The sequence below is a fragment of the Colias eurytheme genome, chromosome 9 (genome assembly GCF_061535395.1).
Source record: "Colias eurytheme isolate Ceu_HAF_F1 chromosome 9, ilColEury1 Martin Lab GWU primary, whole genome shotgun sequence".
Taxonomy (NCBI): domain Eukaryota; kingdom Metazoa; phylum Arthropoda; class Insecta; order Lepidoptera; family Pieridae; genus Colias; species Colias eurytheme.
In genome coordinates this window covers 3454576-3475028 of record NC_142988.1, presented here as the reverse complement: position 1 = coordinate 3475028, position 20453 = coordinate 3454576, and the positions used below count along the sequence as shown (strand labels likewise).

The 20453-nt window shown below is 33.2% G+C and overlaps 1 protein-coding gene across 1 annotated transcript in view; it reads right to left on the bottom strand.

Moving 5' to 3' along the window:
- Positions 1 to 20453, bottom strand: part of LOC149905694 (nitric oxide synthase-like) — a 35338-nt gene that overhangs the window by 656 nt on the left and 14229 nt on the right. Inside the window, exons 2-21 of the mRNA XM_090105375.1 lie at positions 13760 to 13896; positions 13317 to 13479; positions 11911 to 12002; positions 10973 to 11114; positions 9140 to 9279; positions 8695 to 8869; positions 5888 to 6069; positions 5523 to 5637; positions 5027 to 5254; positions 4603 to 4707; positions 4271 to 4338; positions 3831 to 3979; positions 1912 to 2141; positions 1573 to 1818; positions 1341 to 1494; positions 1091 to 1260; positions 797 to 1007; positions 624 to 711; positions 281 to 548; positions 10 to 201 (exon numbers count right to left, since the gene is read on the bottom strand). Coding sequence (XP_089961501.1) covers positions 10 to 201; positions 281 to 548; positions 624 to 711; positions 797 to 1007; positions 1091 to 1260; positions 1341 to 1494; positions 1573 to 1818; positions 1912 to 2141; positions 3831 to 3979; positions 4271 to 4338; positions 4603 to 4707; positions 5027 to 5254; positions 5523 to 5637; positions 5888 to 6069; positions 8695 to 8869; positions 9140 to 9279; positions 10973 to 11114; positions 11911 to 12002; positions 13317 to 13479; positions 13760 to 13896 — 3255 coding nt within the window. The remainder of the gene's footprint in view (positions 1 to 9; positions 202 to 280; positions 549 to 623; positions 712 to 796; positions 1008 to 1090; positions 1261 to 1340; positions 1495 to 1572; positions 1819 to 1911; positions 2142 to 3830; positions 3980 to 4270; positions 4339 to 4602; positions 4708 to 5026; positions 5255 to 5522; positions 5638 to 5887; positions 6070 to 8694; positions 8870 to 9139; positions 9280 to 10972; positions 11115 to 11910; positions 12003 to 13316; positions 13480 to 13759; positions 13897 to 20453) is intronic.

Genomic DNA, 20453 nt, shown 5'->3' with positions numbered 1-20453 from the left:
GACACTCACCATCAAGCCCAAAATAAAGTCATCAACCTCTGTGTCTGTCAATTTTCCGTGTTTTTTGATTATTTCTTTCAACTTTTGTTGCACTTCTTCCGCCATCTTACAGTCACCGCACACGTAGAAATGTCCACCTTTTTCTAGAAGTGTTTTAGTTATTTGAGGACCTTCATCTTCTAACAGGGCTTGTACATGTTTCTGAAAATTTATAATTATTTGAAAATCCTTCTCATGGAATCACTCATAGGACGATTACAACTTTCAGCTTTTTATTTACCTTATTGATACATTCTTCTCTAGAATATGCCACCATGGCTTTTGTTATGACTCCATCTTTTACCGCTTCTTCTTTCTCGTCTTTATACAAATCCATTCCCCTGTATCTACATCCAAAGAACAACCACACTGGACCAGCTTTTGAACTGTTATTTGCAATTAAATGTCTTCTATGATGCCAGAAACCTCTGAAAGGTGCTATACCAGAACCAGGACCAACTAATATAAGTGGAACGGAAATATCAGATGGCATATGGAAATTAGGAGCTCTGCGAAATAACAAAAATGCGTTAATAGTTTGCTTCCGCAATTAAATTTTATTGAAGCGTACAAATGATATTTACCTTCTTATAAATGCGATGACCTCGTCATTTACTTTAAGACTTTGTAAATATGTTGAGCAAACACCGTAATGAGTTGAACCTTCGCCGCCTGTGATCATAATAAGCAAGCAATATTATTGATTTATTTAACATAAGGAAATTAAAAGGAATATCATACCATCAACAATGCTTACTTTGAGTTTTATATTGAACAACAGCAACGGTGACGTGTATTCTTTGAGGATGAGCCAATGGTGATGAAGATATAGAGTAAAATCTAGGTTGTAAAGGAGGCAATAATGCAACTAAAACTGAAGCCTGAGGTCTACACGATGGTATTTGAGTTAAAACTTCAGCCAAATGAGGGTAGTAATGGTATCTCCAATCGTCAAACTTGTTTGAATCCTGAAAATATAGTTATAAAAATATCAATTCAGTATTAATGTAAACCAGAATACAGTACAAAAGACAAGTTACAAATAACGTACCTCTATAAGCTCTTTTATACATTCAGCGTCATTTTTATCAGTACATGCACTCGCTAAGTACTTCAAAAGCTTCGACGATGGTGGGGTAGTAATGTCTAGGAATCTGGTAAACAATTCTCGTACTGTTACTGGCGGTAGCCGTTCATGTTTCTCCCAAGATTTAATAGCACCTTTAAATTGCAAACAAAATTAATAAAAAGAAACACATAAATTAAAACTTTCCGTAGTATGCTTTGTTAATGGATTTTACCTGTAGGTGTAAGAGTTTCTTTCATCACTTGCAATTGTACTGGCTTGTCATACACATCTACGTCTTTCAGTCTTGATAACACGATGTCTACAATTTCCTTGCGGTTACAAGCCATAATACCGACATGGTCTCCAGGCTCATATTTAAAATCAGACTGGAATTATACCAAAAAGATTAATACGATTAAACAATTTCTGTTACCATAATATCTTACTATTCATATAATACTCACATCAACTTCCATATCTACAAATATTGTTGCTCGGTCTGATGTAAAATCTCCCAAAGGTTTATTTTCTTGCACTCTGCACGTAATATAGTGTTTCTTATAACTTTCTTCTAGTGCCTTTTTAATTGGTAAGCCCTTTTCAACGTTACTGAATCGGACTGTATCTTTAGTGATCGGAATCACTCCAAAGGATTTTTTCGCATCTTTGATTATGTCATTTTCTTCCAAGCAGAATGTTTCACACGCAACCTAAAATGTTGTTTTATCAGTAACAAATCCTTTATAGGTAGTTTTATTGATATTTATTGAGATAAAGTGAGCATATTATTATGTGAGACTTACTTGGAATATATTGGATGACCAAGTTCTAAATTGCTGTTCTTGACCATACATTTCATCTCCGCAGTTAACTTCCAATAGTCTTTCCCCACCTAAATCTTCGAGTACTCTATCGACGGTTTTACCGAAACAACAGAATTTCGGATACACACTTGAACCCAATGCAAAAACAGCAAAACAGACATTGCTCAAAGGACCAATATTTTCCGCACTTGATGTTCCCCCAATGCTACCTGTTTTAGTGAAAAAATTATAATGTTAATCAACAATTACAATTACTCTTAAAAAAATCTAAACTAAGCCCAATTTCTAATATTATAAAACACTGAGTAGGTGGTGTTTTATTCTTTTGGTTAAGGATAACTTATGAAGTGGACGCCTGAATCTTTGGGCTGCAATTATAACAAGATTTCAATTAGTCATAGAGCGCTATTATTTACTTAGCCAATTTGCATTGCACTTAATAGTTTTTACCATACTTAAGTAACGTATTTATTAATCGCTTAAAACACTTGAAAAATAACACTTGAATCTTAAAACTTGATTTCATCATACGAAAATAAAAACAATTTTTCTAAATAATGGAATTCGAATAAATTACATAAAATGAGCAAAACTCATAAACAATGTTTTTCTTACAGTGAACGTTTTCAGGGGATTGAGTTAATGCTATGACCAAATCCGCTAATGGATTGAGGGTTACTTAAAATCGGATAGAGCAAAACATTGTTTAGAGATTTCACTGAAATTATTATAATTTTTTTTGTTTTAAGCTATTTAGGGTAATGTTTTAAAATTTCATTCAAATTACATGGGTTGATCCAAAAGTAATGATAATCAATATTAAACAAGGTCATTACAGTTAAAATTATTATGTATTCCTCTAGATAGTCTTCTAACTAGATAATATACATCGATATTTTTTTCTTAAACTTAAAAAAAAAACTTTGACTTCATCCACAAAAACCCCTCTACTGCGGCCATCACTTCGCTGTCGTCTTAAAATTTCTTGCCTCGAAGGTGTTTCTTGTGCCGAGGAGAGAGATAGAAATAACTAGGAGCTAGATCTTACAAACAGGGTGGGTGTTCAAGCATTTGGAATGCCGATTTTTGAATGGCAGCCATTGCAACTGACGCTTTGTGATCTGGTGCGTTGTCTGGGTGAAACAGCATTCAAGCCCGCATTTTGCCATGTGTCTTTTCCTTACTAACCTACCGCAATCTTTTAATTTGGTCTGTGTAGTAAGAGCCCAATACAGTGGCTACCTTCTTAAAATATCCCACCATAATTATTCCTTCAGCGTCCCAAAAAACTACCGCTTTAACCTATCCCACTAATTTTCACTTTGAATTTCTTCATCGTCACTTTGGAAGCTCGCATCCAGGCCATTGATTGTTTCTTGGTTTCAGCATAAACATGGTGAACCCGGGTAACGTCCATGATCGCAAATCGTGACAAAAAATTATCCTGATCTCATAAAAAATTTGGAAATTCACCCTCTAAATGTCGAATCGTTGTTTCTTCTTTTCGTCGGGAAACATTCTGGCACCCACGGTTCACATTCAAATTAATGTAAATACTTGGAAACGTGGCCTGTTGATATGATTTTTTTGTGATAACTTAGTGAGTACATGAGCAAGCAAAAAATATTTATTTTATAGTTTTATGTGCACAGGAAATACCCAATTATCATTACTTTTGGATCAACCTAGTATTATTTAAAAATTACTAGCTATCCTCGCAAACGTTGTTCTGCCTCTCTTATCATTTAGGGGTATGAAAAATAGATGTTGGCCGATTCTCAGATCTACTGAATAGGCGCACAAAATTTCATGAGAATCGATCTAGCCGTTTCGGAGGAGTATGAATATTGTAACACGAGAATTTTATATAAGGAGATTTTGTTTAGGGTCCTACTTACTTTTATTTGATTCTAAACGTGTTAATTGCCGTTTGTCTTCGTTGTTGCTTCGACTGGACTCCAATCGCGACAGTTGCCTTTTGTATTCGTTACGTGGCGTCATCACACTGTTTGCTCTCATTAATGACTTTGGTGTGGGTGTTTTGTAACTAAAAATCAAATTGTATGTTTTTATCAATGTTTTATTTTGTGCTTGGTGAAGGCTACTTTGTAGCACGTATATCATTTTTTTGTGATATATATTCATTTTATATGCATATTTTAAATAATTAGGTACTAATTGATGTATAGTTTTAAATATTAATAATGATCCAAAAGTATGTAGTACACTTCATTGCAATCATTGAAATGTAAAGCACAAATGCTTTGAAACCATCGTTCAAGTAAAATGCAAAATAAACTTTTAATAATTCTTTTCTACCCTAATAATAAAACCTTACCCTGCGCTCTCCACCTGATCATTCTTCTTCTCGTTATACAGCATTTGGAAAAGATGCTCCGCGAACGTCTGCAATGCAACACTAATTAATATTCCGTCAAGTTAACACATCAGTGACAAAAATAACATATGAACCACAATATAAATAATTAATTAACCCGCCGAATAAATACGTCGCTAAGTAACAAACTACGCAGTTTTAACAGTGGATTAATAATATATTCACAGCGTATGCTCGAAGTCAAATACGAAGCCCGAGTATAGTTAAAACAAATAGTCCCTTATTTTGTCAAATAACGAACGTTCTAGAAATAATATTTGCAATTTACTCACGACGCCATTCGCAGGAGGCTCGCCGTTGCCAAAAGTTGAAGTTACGATGAGGAGGAGTGTTTCGTGCTCTATCGAGAAAATATCGTAGTCTGACATACATTGGACCTGGAGAGAATAGGACAGATAAGATTGTGGCCTTTTGTAGTGGTCCTAAACTTTTGTTAAGTGTCATTTGTTTACTATTTACTATCTGTGATTATTCTTTTTTAATGAATATTGTACATATTAAAGAGCTATAAGAACATTTTAAAAATATGCCATTGATTAGCGCTTCAAATATGTTTAAATAATTGGACATTTCTAAAACAAGGCACTCCAAAAGCATTCCCCAAATAAGCAAACATAATTTTCATTCCAACTACTACAGAAGAAACACATTCCGTGAATAGGTTTAATCAAGAGCGCAATATTCTGCAAAACTTGCCTGTACGTTGAACGCGTGGCCGAATATGGTCCCTAGTTCCTTGGCATAGAGTTCAGATTTGCCCGTCTCGGTCGCGTACAGGATAGTCGCTTTGATGCGTTTAGACAGCGCTTGGCTGAAGAGTTTGGATGTAAACTTGACGGCCCTCGCGATCTGCTTGAAGTGAAACTTGCGCCGCACCTTGTTGCCGTCAGACTTGCTCCACTGGTGGGTCTTCCACGCGGGTTCCTGAAGCCCGTTAAATGTGTTCGTGTAACTTTGTTACGCAGTGACGTCACGGATAATATTATGTGTTTATTATCTATGCATCGTCACTGCTGCGTTATGGAGTTTTCATTGCTTTCGATTAGGTGCTAAGTATTTTATTTCATAAAGAATAGTTGTGCTTATTGCAGAGTTTATTGGTGATGTATCTATTTGTGGAAATATTTGATGTTTTTTGACTTCTAAGAATTTTTACTAAACTATTTTTTAAATTAAATCGCAAATTACTTACTTGATAATCATATGAGGGCCGTACGTAATACAAAGCCATTTCTTGATGAAACACCGCCGTCAGTGATGACGACATTGGAGGGACGATCCATATCCAATCAGACGGACAACCGCCCCTTAAATAATAAGACAAATGAATGCGAAAGAATGTATATTATTTTTATGATGAATGGCAGAGCCTAAAATGTAAATCCCGTTTTTGTTCTTTTATTTATTTTTTGTCTTTATGTGTGCTATTCTGAATTATAGTTTAAAGGTTTACGATGGTGTTTCATTTATTTAAATTACATCTTTATATCAACCTCTGCTCAAATTTTAACGTTTTAGCAATTAAGCAAAATGAATATAATATTATAATAAAAATACCTGCTTCTATTTTCATTATCCAAGTGTTTGATAAACTGTTCCGACGCTGAATGATGATCAACTATAGATGCATTATCTCTATGAAAACTGTGCAGTACAGCGATGTTGACTTCCACTAGAGCTTTGTCCTTCCAAAGGGAGACGTATGAACTTGTGTCTAATCCCATTTTCATTGCTACTGACTAAAACAAAATAGTGTTTTATCATCATCATCAATCAATTTTGTTATTGGTTGAATGGTAGTTTAAACAGAGATCACGTAACTTAACAAATATAAATTAATGTCAAAGCTGAATTTGCATAAAGTTTATGTCAAAAAGGAGAATGGGCAAATTGGGCCTGAAACTTGGGCTAAGACCAATACACACGAAATATTGTTTTTGTGATAGATAATTACAATAACAATTATTAGAAAAAAATAAAATAAAAAATAAATCAACCGGGTTCTTGTACAGTCAAGGCAAAAAGTTTTATTTATTAGGCTATTATTTTGCGCACAAAACGGTGTTTTTAATTCGAGTGAAGTAAATATAAATCTAAATGTCACTGGAGTGACTGAGTTTAACCACAAAAAACGTCTAACTACGTTGAATATACAGGGTGTCCCAAAAAGTAGTGATGAACGGAAGCTGGGAGGTAGAGGACCTAGAGAGCTATCCGAATCACCCCCATGTATGTTATGCGATTTTTCGTATTTTCGGAGTTATGACATTTTTTTCAATTTTTCATCTATCGCTGAGTACGATGAGATTTTTATTTATGGTGACGTGACTTATTGCGCTAGATGCTTGATTTTTTTTTGTGTGGTAAGCTGAAAGATAGGCCAATTCAGTATGGTAACATTTACTATCGTTAGATCTTCGAATGGAATAAAAAAAGAATTAAATGCCAAGAAAGATAAAATTACCCAGTATGTTCACAACTTCAAGGGCCCATAAAAAAATAAAATCACATAAAAAAAGTTTTCCATTTGGCTTTTAAAAACTCGCTCTATCTATCAGGTAGCTACCCTAAAAATTTCATTTTATTATTCAGAAGGCTTCAATCGAAAAATTGAAATCTAAATGTGGTAAGTGCAAAAATTTTATTAACATGATGATCATTAAAACCAAATTAAAACCCATAAATAGGTGTTTAATTACCAGAAATTTTTAAAATAACCCCGCTGTTGCTCAATGCAAGTGCGACATCACCGTAAAAAGTTGTCTTTTAAATGTCTGAATGCCCTTTTATCATTTTTAATGGTTTCTTCTGCTACTATGAATTTCCGGGTTATTTCGTCCAAATTGTAGCATTCTCTCAAGTAGCCGAGGTCTTTTTAGTATCCCCATTGAAACAAATCAATGGGGTTTAGGTCGAGGGACCGTGCAGGCCAGGCTTTAAGGCAGGCGTCACCAGCGCATGCGCAGGCTGCAACGACCAATCCATCTTTCAGGGTATCTTTGCCCTTTAGCCTGGCCTCGACGGTCCCCGGACATAAACCCTATTCATTTTTTTCCGTGGGGATACTACAAAGACGAGAGACTGCCACAATTTGAACGAAATAACCTGGAAATTCATAGTAGCAGAAGAAACCATTAAAAATGATAAAAGGGCATTCAGACATTTAAAAGACAACTTTTTACGGTGATGTCGCACTTGCACTGAGCAATAGCGGGGTCATTTTAAAAATTTCTTGTAATTAAACACCTTGTTATTGGTTTTAATTTGTTTTTATTAATCATCATGTTAATTCAATTTTTGCACTTACCTCATTTAGATTTCAATTTTTCGATTGAAGCCTTCTGAATAATAAAATGAAATTTTCAGGGTAGCTACCTGATAGATAGAGCAAGTTTTTAAAAGCCAAATGGAAAACTTTTTTTATGTGATTTTATTTTTTTACGGGCCCTTGAAGTGGAGAACATACTGGGTAATTTTATCTTTCTTGGCATTTTAATTCTTTTTTTTATTCCATTCAAAGATCTAACGATAGTAAATGTTACCATACTGAATTGGCCTATCTTTCAGCTTAGCACACAAAAAAAATCAAGCACCTTCCGCAATAATTGACGTCACCATGAGTGAAAATATCACCGTACTCGGCGATAGGTGAAAAATTGAAAAAAACGTCATAACTCCGAAAATACGAAAAATCGCATAACATACATGGGGGTGATTCGGATAGCCCTTTAGGTCCTCTACCTCCCAGCTTCCGTTCATCACTACTTTTTGGGACACCCTGTATAATAAACACGGTATCTAGGTACCTGTTACAAAGCATAATATTAGTGTATTTCGGTTATTAGAAGGCTTAAGATTAGTACGTATTTGTAAATGAAAGTGAATTGTAGTAACATAAAGATATTGTCATTGTCTTATAAGAGTTATTTATTGCAAAAAATATTATACACAAAGAAATAAAACTTGATGTGACTGTACAAAAACCCGGTTGATTATTTTTTTATATATATTTTTCCCGTTATGTATGTGTTATGATCTAATAAAAAAACAATATCTCATGTGTATTGGTCCAACTCAAGGGTTCAGGCCCAACTTCCATAGTAAAATGCCCATTCTCCTTTATCTTCTTTTTGTAATCTTCCGTTAGTTCCACAGAAAACAATAAAACACCAACAAGCGTATACCTACTGTCTTCACCAAGGTACATTCGATAAAAATCAACCATAAATATCAATAGGTTAGTGATGATTGGTCTTGCATGCACAAGGTCAATAATTAAACAACAAAATAAATAAATAAATAATATTTAAAACATTCAAGTATCAAAACTTTTTTTATGTATTGATTTTCACGCAAATACACACCTCAACAATATTCAATCGATTCGAGTCGCACAAGTTCCGGCAGCCAATTTCCGTGCCCATGTACCAGCCGTTGAAGGCAGTGGCTGTGAACTCCAGACCACCACAGTCCAACCGCATGTTGGACACCGCTGGGAGAGCGTACCATTTGAGACCTAGGTCTATGAACCAGTCGTAGCTGGAAAGAACAGGTGTGTTTAATGGTCTAGTTCGTTGGAAAGGGGAAAGAATGGATGCTTGGGAAGAAAAATTGTATACAGCAAGTTTGGTAGTATTGAATTTAAATTTAATAATTATTTCAAACTAATTCACTTTACGTTTTGTCTCGTGATAAATAATTATAACAGAGAATAGTATATTCAACACATGAACGTAAAAGGCGAAGCAGAGAGTACAGAAGAAAGGCTAAGATTCTAACAAATATTGTTATTACATAACTTAAACTAACCTGGGATGTTCAATATTAACCTCCATGATGATCTCACGAGGTATCTCAAAGAACTCAGGGTCTCTCCCATCAGCTGACAGCACCAGGGGAAGAACATCCCACGCGGTGCGGGGAGGCTTCCAACCCAGTTGGACACATACCTATATTTAAATAATTTCCATGTAAGTAAACTTTTTTCTTTCAATAGCAGGTACTAGAGAATGTTTGTCTGTGATATTTTTGGAAACTAATTAGTTCAATTTTTAAGGAAGACTATGGAGAGTATTATATTTACAAAATGTAAATATAGGTGCAAGTTTATTGACCTTATTTTGTTCCTCGCCAAAATGCACTTTGATCAAATCTAGAATCATATTTGAAGCAATTTAGCAATATATTTTATTTAATTTTTCAAAATCATAACATCAGAAACTCGGTAAAGTAGACAATGAGATGTCAATTTCATAATTAATTAAAACTAAATTACACAAACCAAGAAAAAATAAATATCCTGAATTTATTAAAAAAAAAATAATAAACTAATTACAGGTATAATACTCATTGATCGAACTTCCAAAAAGCATTAAATCAAGCGGTTCATGGCCTTCGATACAATCTCAGCTGATCTAATTTCATTTACACAATGGTTAAAGTGTAATTATACTAAGACAATAGCCGGTTTTACCTAATTGACCATCTGAGTACAATACATGGGAAAGTATTTGAATAAAACATATTTTATCCTTTTGTTAAAAATAAAACATTACGGTATATATTCCGGTAAGTAATTTGAATTATTTAATGGTCCTTTGTTATGTATTAATGTAGAATAATGCATTATTAGTTTATCTTACAAATAAGACAATGTTTAAACTAATAATGATTTTTTTTTGTGTGGTGTTTCTCAATGTTAGCATGGACTAATAAATATGTTTATTAGTCCATGATGTTAGCCAGAAGGGCTTCTACATTTTAACGCGGACGCGTGGGTGAACTGAAGGTTCACCCTGGTAGCGACGTCCCCCCTTGACGGGGATCTCGAACCTCGGCTTGGGCTGTCGCTTGAGTGGAGGAGGACGGAAGGGCTCTAGTCGGACGGGTAATAATGATATAATACAGGCTTCATTATGTAGACAGGCATTGAATATTAATTTATAGTGATAATCTCGAAATAGATTATTGTCTTGAAATTGAAAACACTGATAATATAAAAACATATAAATTTATTATGTGGTTAATTATAAGTACATATTTGAAATAAATAATTATTAAAATAATACTTCTATTAAATGGTGTTATTATACGATAATATTATGCAGTAGATCTACAAATTATAGTAGAGAAATCACAACCGTGAATAAACAATTAATTTAAATGTTGTATCAAAACTACATAACGAGGTTGTTCAGGTGCCGTAACAAAGCACATCAGCTTGCAAACCATTTGACTAAATGCTAGAAGGCCTAATCTTTTAATCGAGGAAAGGCATATTTCGAGATATTATATTTTTTACACGGTGAATAAGAATTTCTATTACTGTTCGACCTTTTTTGTAACTCTGTGGTCGAGTTCAAATCTATTCTAAAATTGTTAAAACCTAGATATCTATTAAGATTAGAAATAATACTTAAACATTTTAGGAGTAAAAAAACGTAATGCTGTTAGGTCTACTCAATATTTGATCTCAATTATAATAACTAATTACAATAACCTGACTGTTTAAATTACTCAGTACGAAGAATTTCGTAACAAGTATTAGTTGCAACATCCCATCCGAAATTGATAATTAACGTTTCCAAAGCCGTTTAAATTAAACTTCCATCTCAATTTCTGCTCTTTTCTTGTATGCTTTACCTCAGTGAATTCGACTCTAGCGGGGTCACCGAGCACGGTGCCGTCCGGCTCGAGGTACCCGGCGTAGGTGATGAGCTGTGGGTTCCATATCCGATAATCGTGTTTGCCGTCCGTGCGCTGCGGGAATATGGTTATCGCTGACCTGAAACGGACTGTGGATTACCTGGTGTATAGGTATTCAATATAAATTGAATAAAAACTTTAATTGCTATTATGCTAGTAGGTACTTGACGGCCCGCGGCTTCGTCCGCGCTGTGTAAAACTTAACAATTTATAAAATATAGGTATATTATATGTAAACCTTTCCTCAAGAACTCTGTCGTCATTTGTGGTCTTATTATTCTGATGGTTTATCCATATTATATCGCAATTCATTTTGACAAAAAAATGAGAAGAAAAAATTTAAATTATTAACAGGGTCTACACTCTACATGTTTATGTAGGTAGATCCTGTTAATTGTAAATATCTTAAGTAAATTCGAAAGATCTCAAACTATGTTTGCATGCAAGATTTGTTTTAATTGAATTGTTTTTGATTTAGTATTCAAGATGTGATTTACAACTTTCGTTTGTTTCTCATTATTAAATTAAAGAACCTTCCAAGAATTCTACTATAAATCTGCGAAAGTTATAATATAATTATAGTTTTAAGATTCATTTTTTTTCTGTAAACCTTTTTGATTAGGCAATATCGCTAATGACAAAACTTTGCCTATTAATAAACTACTTTGTATTTATAAGTATTTCTCCTATTTAGGACCTATTAAAGTAAAATATAACATCGACGAGAGTAAATGTATTGCGTTTTCGTGCAAAAACTACGAACAACACATGACATAACTATATTTTACTACCAGTGCCCCGTTTTGATAAATAGCGTGATAATAAATCAGTATGCCCATACAAATGCGTAGGTGAGCCAGAAATAGAGTTATTACCTTATATTTCCCTTATTTGTCGCGTATTTGATATGATTGCAGAGCGCTTCAAACATTCCACTTGCGGTAGTTACTTCTCTACAGTCGAAGATCTGGAAAAAAACAGTTAAATGGGATTTTTGAATCCCTTAATATTAATACAGGTCCCTTAGATATGTATTTAACACATGTATAAGCAACTCTGCTACGATGAATTTAATAGACAAATTGGACTTTAATGGTTTAAAAGTTTAGTAAATGAATTCGATGTATGATGAGGCTGTCATAGCCATAAATCTCCCACACCACACAAATTTTGTACACAAATCTAAATATCTTATACAATATGTTCTAAGCTAATTTGGCGATCGAAACATAATATAAAGTATACTTTATTTGTATAATTTATGACAATACCAGCTTGCACTTCTGACACCTTATGTTACAAACTTTGTGCTTAGATAACTTTAATAAGGTCACTTCTAAATCGTTAACAGTATTAAAGGTGTAATTTAATACCGTGAATGATTTTTTATTACCATAAGCTAAAACTTTTTGTGAGTCTACTGTACATAGTATTATCACAGTATTACAAGTGGTATAGGTATTATGGTCTATGTGTGTTTTTATTGACTTTAATTGGTGGCCTTTTCAATCATACGCCTTCATTCATCTTCTATGTACCAAAATATCGAAACATATTATTTGGGTAGATATACGTCTTTATATATCTAAAACTTTGTAATTGTACCTATAACTATAATTATACAACACGAATGTTGTTTTGTTTCTCGTTATGAAGCTTAGCGATTAGGCTCGTTAAAAGTTTTGGTGGTTACGGTTACAATTTGTCAGTAAGAGCCTTTTTAACTTCTTTATATTGTACAATGAGCATGTTTGATAAATCTCACATAATAAGAAACCAAACAGACAGAAAACAAGGTTAGTTATCAATTTCAAACATAAGATTTTAAGTGGCATATATTTTATTCTTATTATATATCCTGTGCCCTGCGGTTTTACCTGCATTGCTCCGCTCCTGTTGGTCTTGACGTGATGATATAACGCCTATAGCCTTCCTCGACAAATGCGCTATCTAACACCGAAATAATTTTTCAAATCGGACCAGTAGTTCCTGAGATTAGCGCTTTCAAACAAACTCTTCAGCTGCAATATTATAGTATGGATTTGCCCTAGTTGACATTCAGAATATCTCATGCGCTGTAAATATCGAATTCGAGGTTGTTCCCTATATATTTTAAGACACTAATAAAATAGTGTTATCAAAGAACATATAGGTAGCGATATAACAGACACAGCTTAAAGCTCAATTTTTTTACATTTGAAAGGGGCACAATAGAGTTTGGAATAAAATTATTTCTTATCATACCAAATACGAAAAATAACATAATATATAATATGTATACCTGTAACTTCTTCCACTGTATCCTGCCAATGCACCTAGCTGCGTTCCTCCACGCCAGTTTTGCTCCAAACACCAACTCTGGAGTCTTCAGCTGGTAGGTTCCACTTGCCTGTATCTCCTTATCGACCTCTCGCAATCTAGCCAAGTGAGCGTCTGAATTTTCTCTGTGGACAATATAAAGGTAATTGTGATAATTATAAAAAGCAATTAGGTAACATCGTTTCGCTAAAATGACTTAAGAATTAGAGTTTTCTTCTAAAATACTAGTCTTAAAATACTATTAAAAAAAACAGTATTTCTACCTTTTGAAGGATTGCTTACTCATAAAAATTTAAAATTCGTCAAGTATTTCATTATTGCAGTTTGCTTTACAATATTAATCAATTATTAAATACAAAACTTTGAAACTACCATAAAATGCTTTTATAATATTAAATTACGAACCTCTTTATAGAAGAGAAGTACTGTCGTATAAACGTCTGTGCATCTTTGAAGACTTCCTCTGGACACCTTGGAGTGTTCCCTCGACCAGGGATATCCATGATGCTGCTTTGACATACTTTCTCTGAGCATTTTGTGTTCTGTTAACAAGATGTATTAAACAAAATGTTAGTCTATGAATTAAGTTGAAGACTTTACGTACAGTGATAAAAATGTTTAGAATTTTAGATCCTGGGTTCGATCTCAGGTTGAAACTAGAAAAATAATTTATCAGTTCAACCATCAGTTCAACATCGAATATTATACCTATGAGAAAAATGTAACAAATGTAAATTTAAACAGGTTTGCATAAAACGTTGTAGGTACCTACCTCATACGCAACAAATGCACATTTTGCGTGTATGCAAAATTAAGGTAGTGTTTACATTAGTAATAAAAATATCTTCCCATACCATGTACGTAATACCTTGAATAAGCGATCTTTTAAGAATGTACTCATTAAAAAATCAATTAATCATTTTAAGATCATAATGAAGATATTTCGTGATCATAAACAAAAGCATTATCTCATAATTTCAAAGTTCTTTAAATTATATTAATTTGCGATGTGATATAATGATAGGGGTACGTTTAGAAAATTCAAGAACACTGATTAAAATGTTTCCTAGGTTTAGCTTAGCTTAAAAGCGGCTACCGAGGAATGCCTTTGAGCTAGATTATATAGGAGATAGAAAGATTTAGTTGCAGCAATTTGCATGCTGTATTAACGAAAATATATTCGCACTAGCTGAATGCTGTGGCTGCACTCGCGAGTGTACATAATATATACTTGTACGTTAGAAAAATGATAATTAACTAAAGAACTTTAATTTTAAATGGCTATTAATTTAAATGTACACGACATGACATATACATCTTCTTCTTCTTATATATAAAATTCTCGTGTCACAATGTTAGTCTGCATACTCCTCCGAAACGGGTGGACCGATTCTCATGAAATTTTCTGTGCATATCGGGTAAGTCTGAGAATCGGCCAACATCTATTTTTCATCTTATATATAAAATTCTCATGTCACAATGTTAGTCTGCATACTCCTCCGAAACGGGTGGACCGCCGCGATTCTCATGAAATTTTCTGTGCATATCGGGTAAGTCTGAGAATCGGCCAACATCTATTTTTCATATGTACCACGGGCGAAGCCGGGGCGGGCCGCTAGTCTTAGGCGCGGGACATATACAAGCGGCGCGGCGCGCCGCGGGCGCGCTGCCGGCGTGCATCGGGTGCGCTATTGGCATTTTGTATGAAATAATTTTGGAAAGGCGGCGCAACCTTGGCACAACCGTGGCGTGCCGTCTCGACGCCTGTCCAAAATTCTTTCATACAAAATGTATAGGAAGGACGTGGTGCAAAACAGATTCAAGAGGTGCGCTTATGGCACGCCCGCGCCCGCGCCGGTTGTGTTTGACCCGCGCCTTATATATAAAATTCTCGTGTCACAATGTTAGTCTGCATATACTCATCCGAAACGGGTGGACCGATTCTCATAAAATTTTCTGTGCATATCGGGTAAGTCTGAGAATCGGCCAACATCTATTTTTCATATGTACCACGGGCGAAGCCGGGGCGGACCACTAGTATATGCATATTAATATCGAAAACTTGAAGATCAAAACAGATATTCAGATTTTATTAAAACAACTTTTCAGGCCAATAAATTGCACACAGTTCAAGAATACATGATATTGTATTGTCTTACGTTTCCAAATAAACACAGACAAGTCAAGTATCGTTTAAAAGCAACTCAATAGTTACTTACATTAGCTAAGTAAGCAGAAGAGTACAAATTGAACTTAGAGTAGAGGTTAAGTTAGAAGTAGGAATCCTATTGAAAATTACATACATTGTGGTCGAAATCATTGATTAATTATTATTGATAAATTATTGTTAGACTGATCTCTTTTTATAAAGTATTTTGAATAATGAAATATGATACTTATTTTGTTGCATTCAAAAATTGCTTTAGATTGCAATTAATTCAAAATTGTCATAAAATGAAACAAGAATTCCGTGCACTTATGACTAAATAACTTTTTGTCGAACATCCTTCATGTTATATGCAAACTTTATATACTTACCTACCTATCGCTCAGGTGCAATTTCTATTGTCATGCCACTATATTACAAAATGAATACAAAGGAATATTTCATTCTCAATGTGCATAGTCATCGTATATTTCAACAAGTCGCAATAATTAAAGCGCTAATGCATAGTTTTTTTATCTAAGTTATCTCCTTGTAATAGACATCCTTGAATAATTGATATCTCACAAAAAAATCAAACTGAATCATATCAAAAGACTTCATAAGCTTTAAAATATATTATGCTTTATAATATACGTGTTTAACTAATAAGTAGGTACTACTGGAATGAACAATAGAACACAATAGGTTTTACTATAAATTTTGATTCGATTTAAATACCTAACAACCAATTTATTCTTAATCTAGCACACTGTACATAAACATTTAGCATTGATATAATATTCTGTAGTTACACTATTAAAGTAATTTCTACGCAATCAGTTTCATGTTTGGTTGGCAAAAAGATTCAACACGACCTCTATAGAACAATATAGAGCCGAAGTTTCTAATTGCTATTTAATATGACGACTAAAAAGTCCTTCTAAAAGTCTAATATATGTTTAAGTTTAAGTTTGACTGGAGATGACGCCTTACTTGACCAATTAAGGACCTCGTCCACATACTTAAGATATCATTTGTAATTTAAAAACCGTAGTTCAATGAACTACATTGTACAAAAGAAAATCACTTGAATTGCACACCAAATTGCTAGTAATAAAAAGCACCTGCCTTTAAACAAATTTATATTATGTATCATTTAATTATTCTTAGAAAAGTTTGATTACTCTATCATGCTCGCTAAAAGAAATGTATTTTATTATATCTTTCATTATATTCGACATAATTATTTCATCACCATTTTGATTGACAAAACGTTTGATTGACGTTTCTATCAGTAGTCATTTCAGTGATGTGCCTAAAGTTCCAAAGTTTAAATGATATTTATAAGCAAAAGTTATCCAAAGAACTCAAAATTTAAATTTAAATTAACTTTTATCGTAACAAGAAAAGTGAATGTTAAATAATTACAATGAAGTTCTTTTAAATTATTAGAACATTTTGTTATTAATCACTAACCACGAAGGAAAAACTGGTAAAACTATCAAGATAATTTTAAACAAAATATTCTCTAAGAAAGTGTTAATGCTAATACTATAATCAGATCAACGTTAGTCACGTGATCATTGACCTCATAATTGACTCAATCTTACAGTAATTGACTTCATTTCGATTCGCAGTTATCAATTTATTTCATGACTGTTTCTGTCCCTGACCTTAAGCTTAGTACACAAAAGCTTAATAGAATAAACACGAACAAAATAAGAAATACTGTAACACTATAAAGTATAGAATACAACGAAAAGAAACAAAAATGCTTTTACACCATGCTTAATTCATATTATGTAAAATAAACAACATTGCCATTATGTAAGTATTACCAAATCAGTGTGAACTCTTCTTAAACCACAGTAAATGAAAGAGAAGAATCATTTATTGTGTTTCATTTACAAAGTCAAACGTCAACATTTATAAATTGACAACAGGGACGTATCGAACGTATTCTAGAAAAAAATATATAATGAGAGGATTCAAAGATGTACGATACCTTTAGAACTTTAAATATATTGTAAAAAACTTATAACTATTACTTACCTATAAATCAAAATACAACTTTATTAGCTAACATTATCTTAAAATGTGATTTTCCTGCACAAACAATAACTGCATAACTTTTAAATTAGTTTAACTGCAATACTGTGCAGTTCTCTCCAGTATTTATGTTAGAATATGTTCAGGAAAATATTGGAAACGATTTGTTTACATTTCAAAGAAGTTCTGTTGTTCTTAAATACACACTCTCGTAGAAAAAAAGTTGTTATCGTTAAGTTTGGTGCATTATTCAGTAAGTTCGTCCCTGTGCTGAGGTCAGAGCGATCCCTGGAGGCGAGTTGGAGTCAACTGGTCTCAAACGCAATACAAGGTGTTACCAAGAATATTAAGTATGCATTAATGTAAATCGAAGCATTTACATTGTGTTTATTCCTCACTCTTGACTTCATTGAGGACACTTTCTTTCGTACCTGGTATTACAGATGATAAAAGTTCAAATTAAAGATTAACGAGATATTGATTTTTTATATAAAAACTAAACTTAATCTACATGTGTTAGGTACTATTTGATAATTATCCGACTGCACTTTTTTCAAAATAAGATTGAGTGTAATAAGTGCCTTCGCCTTTTTTATTTAGAAACGGTGTCATTTCCAAAACTTACTTGCGATAAACCGAATTATAATAAAGCCAAGTGTCTTTTTGCATGATCAGATAAATCTTTCAACACAATAAGAATAAAGACAGTAGTGTACAAAATCTTCTTACTGACCTACAAAAGCCTACTATATCTCTGTTATTTTATAGAGTTATTCAATCAACATCAATTCTATTTACGGATATAAATACATCGTTTGCATATTTTTCTTCGCAGTAGATAATTGCAATTGCTATTCATATTCTATTGATATCAATAACAAAGAGGCAATCTGATGACAATTTGAAAACGATGTGAGTACATAATTGTGTAATTACAGTTATAATGTACTAGGAAACGACGATTATCACGCTTCCACGGAAAATCTGCTTTGTGGAGAATCACGTAAGATTGATTAAATTTCGTAAGGTGTTTAGTCAAACGCATATTCGAGAAAGAATTGAATTTAGTTCTATGAACTTTTAACTACGTTTAGGACCGATTTCTCAATGCTTGGATAAAACTTATCCGTCCAATAAAGTATTACACGATAATATTAAAATGTCACGTAAACTGTCAAATACGGTCAATTAGAATACGTTTTTAAAATGGTAGTTTTATACATTATTCGACGAATAAGTTTTATCCAAGCATTAAAAAATCGGTCCTTAGTGTAATATTTTTAATTAGTTCATATTTAATTTTTGTTAATAATATTATATTTTTGAAAGATTAAATATATGGAAGATTTCACTAACGTGACGTATCATGCGTTATTCTCTGTTTAAAGTTAATAGGGAGTTACTGAAGTGTAGTATGCAAATGTAATGAGATAATACCTATTAGGAATATTCTTCACTCAATATTTAAGTAACAAACAATGTCTTAGTACAATTGTATTCTCGGCATTCTTGTCTAACGTCATGTTACAAAAAAAAGGTAAATTAAACTAATTTTTACTGGAAAATTGTATGTTCCATAATCGTAGGATTTCCCCTTTACGTAATTAGGAAATTCAAAGTATAGCTAATAAAGAGATTAATTCATCAATACAATCGTCATATTATGTGTATAAATAGTTAATGACAAACAACCGGATCTAACCTCGAAACAGATTATAAATAAATCCCCTTCGAGACTACAGAGTGTGGTCTATTTTTTATATTTTTAATTTTAGTCCTATCATATTAACAATTAAAAATGAATAAAAATTTTATTACCCTATCCTAATTGTGGGGAAAGCATCTTGATATATTTTTATTGTTTTTCTTTGAAAGTAACTAGGAACCAATATTGTAACGGATTCAATAAATCAATAGCAATGGGATAGGTACCACAAGGAAAAGTTTTAACTTTTAAGCTATTGCATAGCTTCTATCGCGGGCCTTGAGCGCGGCGACCGAATCCAGAAATTCCGTAACGAAAAAACCTCAAGCTCGTCGGAGTGGGCTCGGAGGTGTGGCTTGAAGGCATAGCATGCAATAGCTTTACCGCGGCAGTCCCCGAGTGCCACACGTCTTTTTTTCTTCATCTAAAACCTATAGTGAAACATAATATAGTGTTTGTATAAAACATGAATACCAAAATGATAGCAGAATTAGATGCAAATTATTTCAACGCAAACTAAAACAAACATGAAACCGCACTGTGTTAACGAAGGCTTTAAGTATTTGAGCTCAATTCGGACATGATCGAGTTCAGTGAACGACATGTAGTAACTAGAATATCATTTATCATTCGTTGACTTGTTGGAATGTGTATTGTTATTTTAATCGCTTCTATAGAAGCTGAACGAGGGTCACCTTATTAGAAATACAAAGCCTCTGTTTTTCCGTTCTTTTTGTATACGATTAGTTTTTCTTAAAACATTTTGACTAATTTTGAAATAGCTGCGCATTGTGATAACGGCCAGATTCAAATAGTTTTATTTTTAGTGTTTCATTTATTGCAAAAATGTTGTGTGGTTTTATGAAACCACGGTAAAAGTGAAACTGTTCGAACGGTTCCGAACACTGCTTTGTGTAGCGCATGTCGCGTGACGGTCGGCTGCCGAGTAGGTATACCTACTCGGCAGCCGCGATACACGCGACATGCGCTACACAGACCAAAAAGTTTGAGACGATGTAATAAAAGTTTCACTTTAATAAATATTTAAAATTAATGTATATTTAATTTCGTAACACTATTAAAAATGATTAATATTTTTAACCAATTTTAAGATTAATATTAACAGCTGTATTTTACTCCTAAATTCATTCGTATAAAGAATCATTAAAAAAAAACTATTACACTAAGTATAATAATAA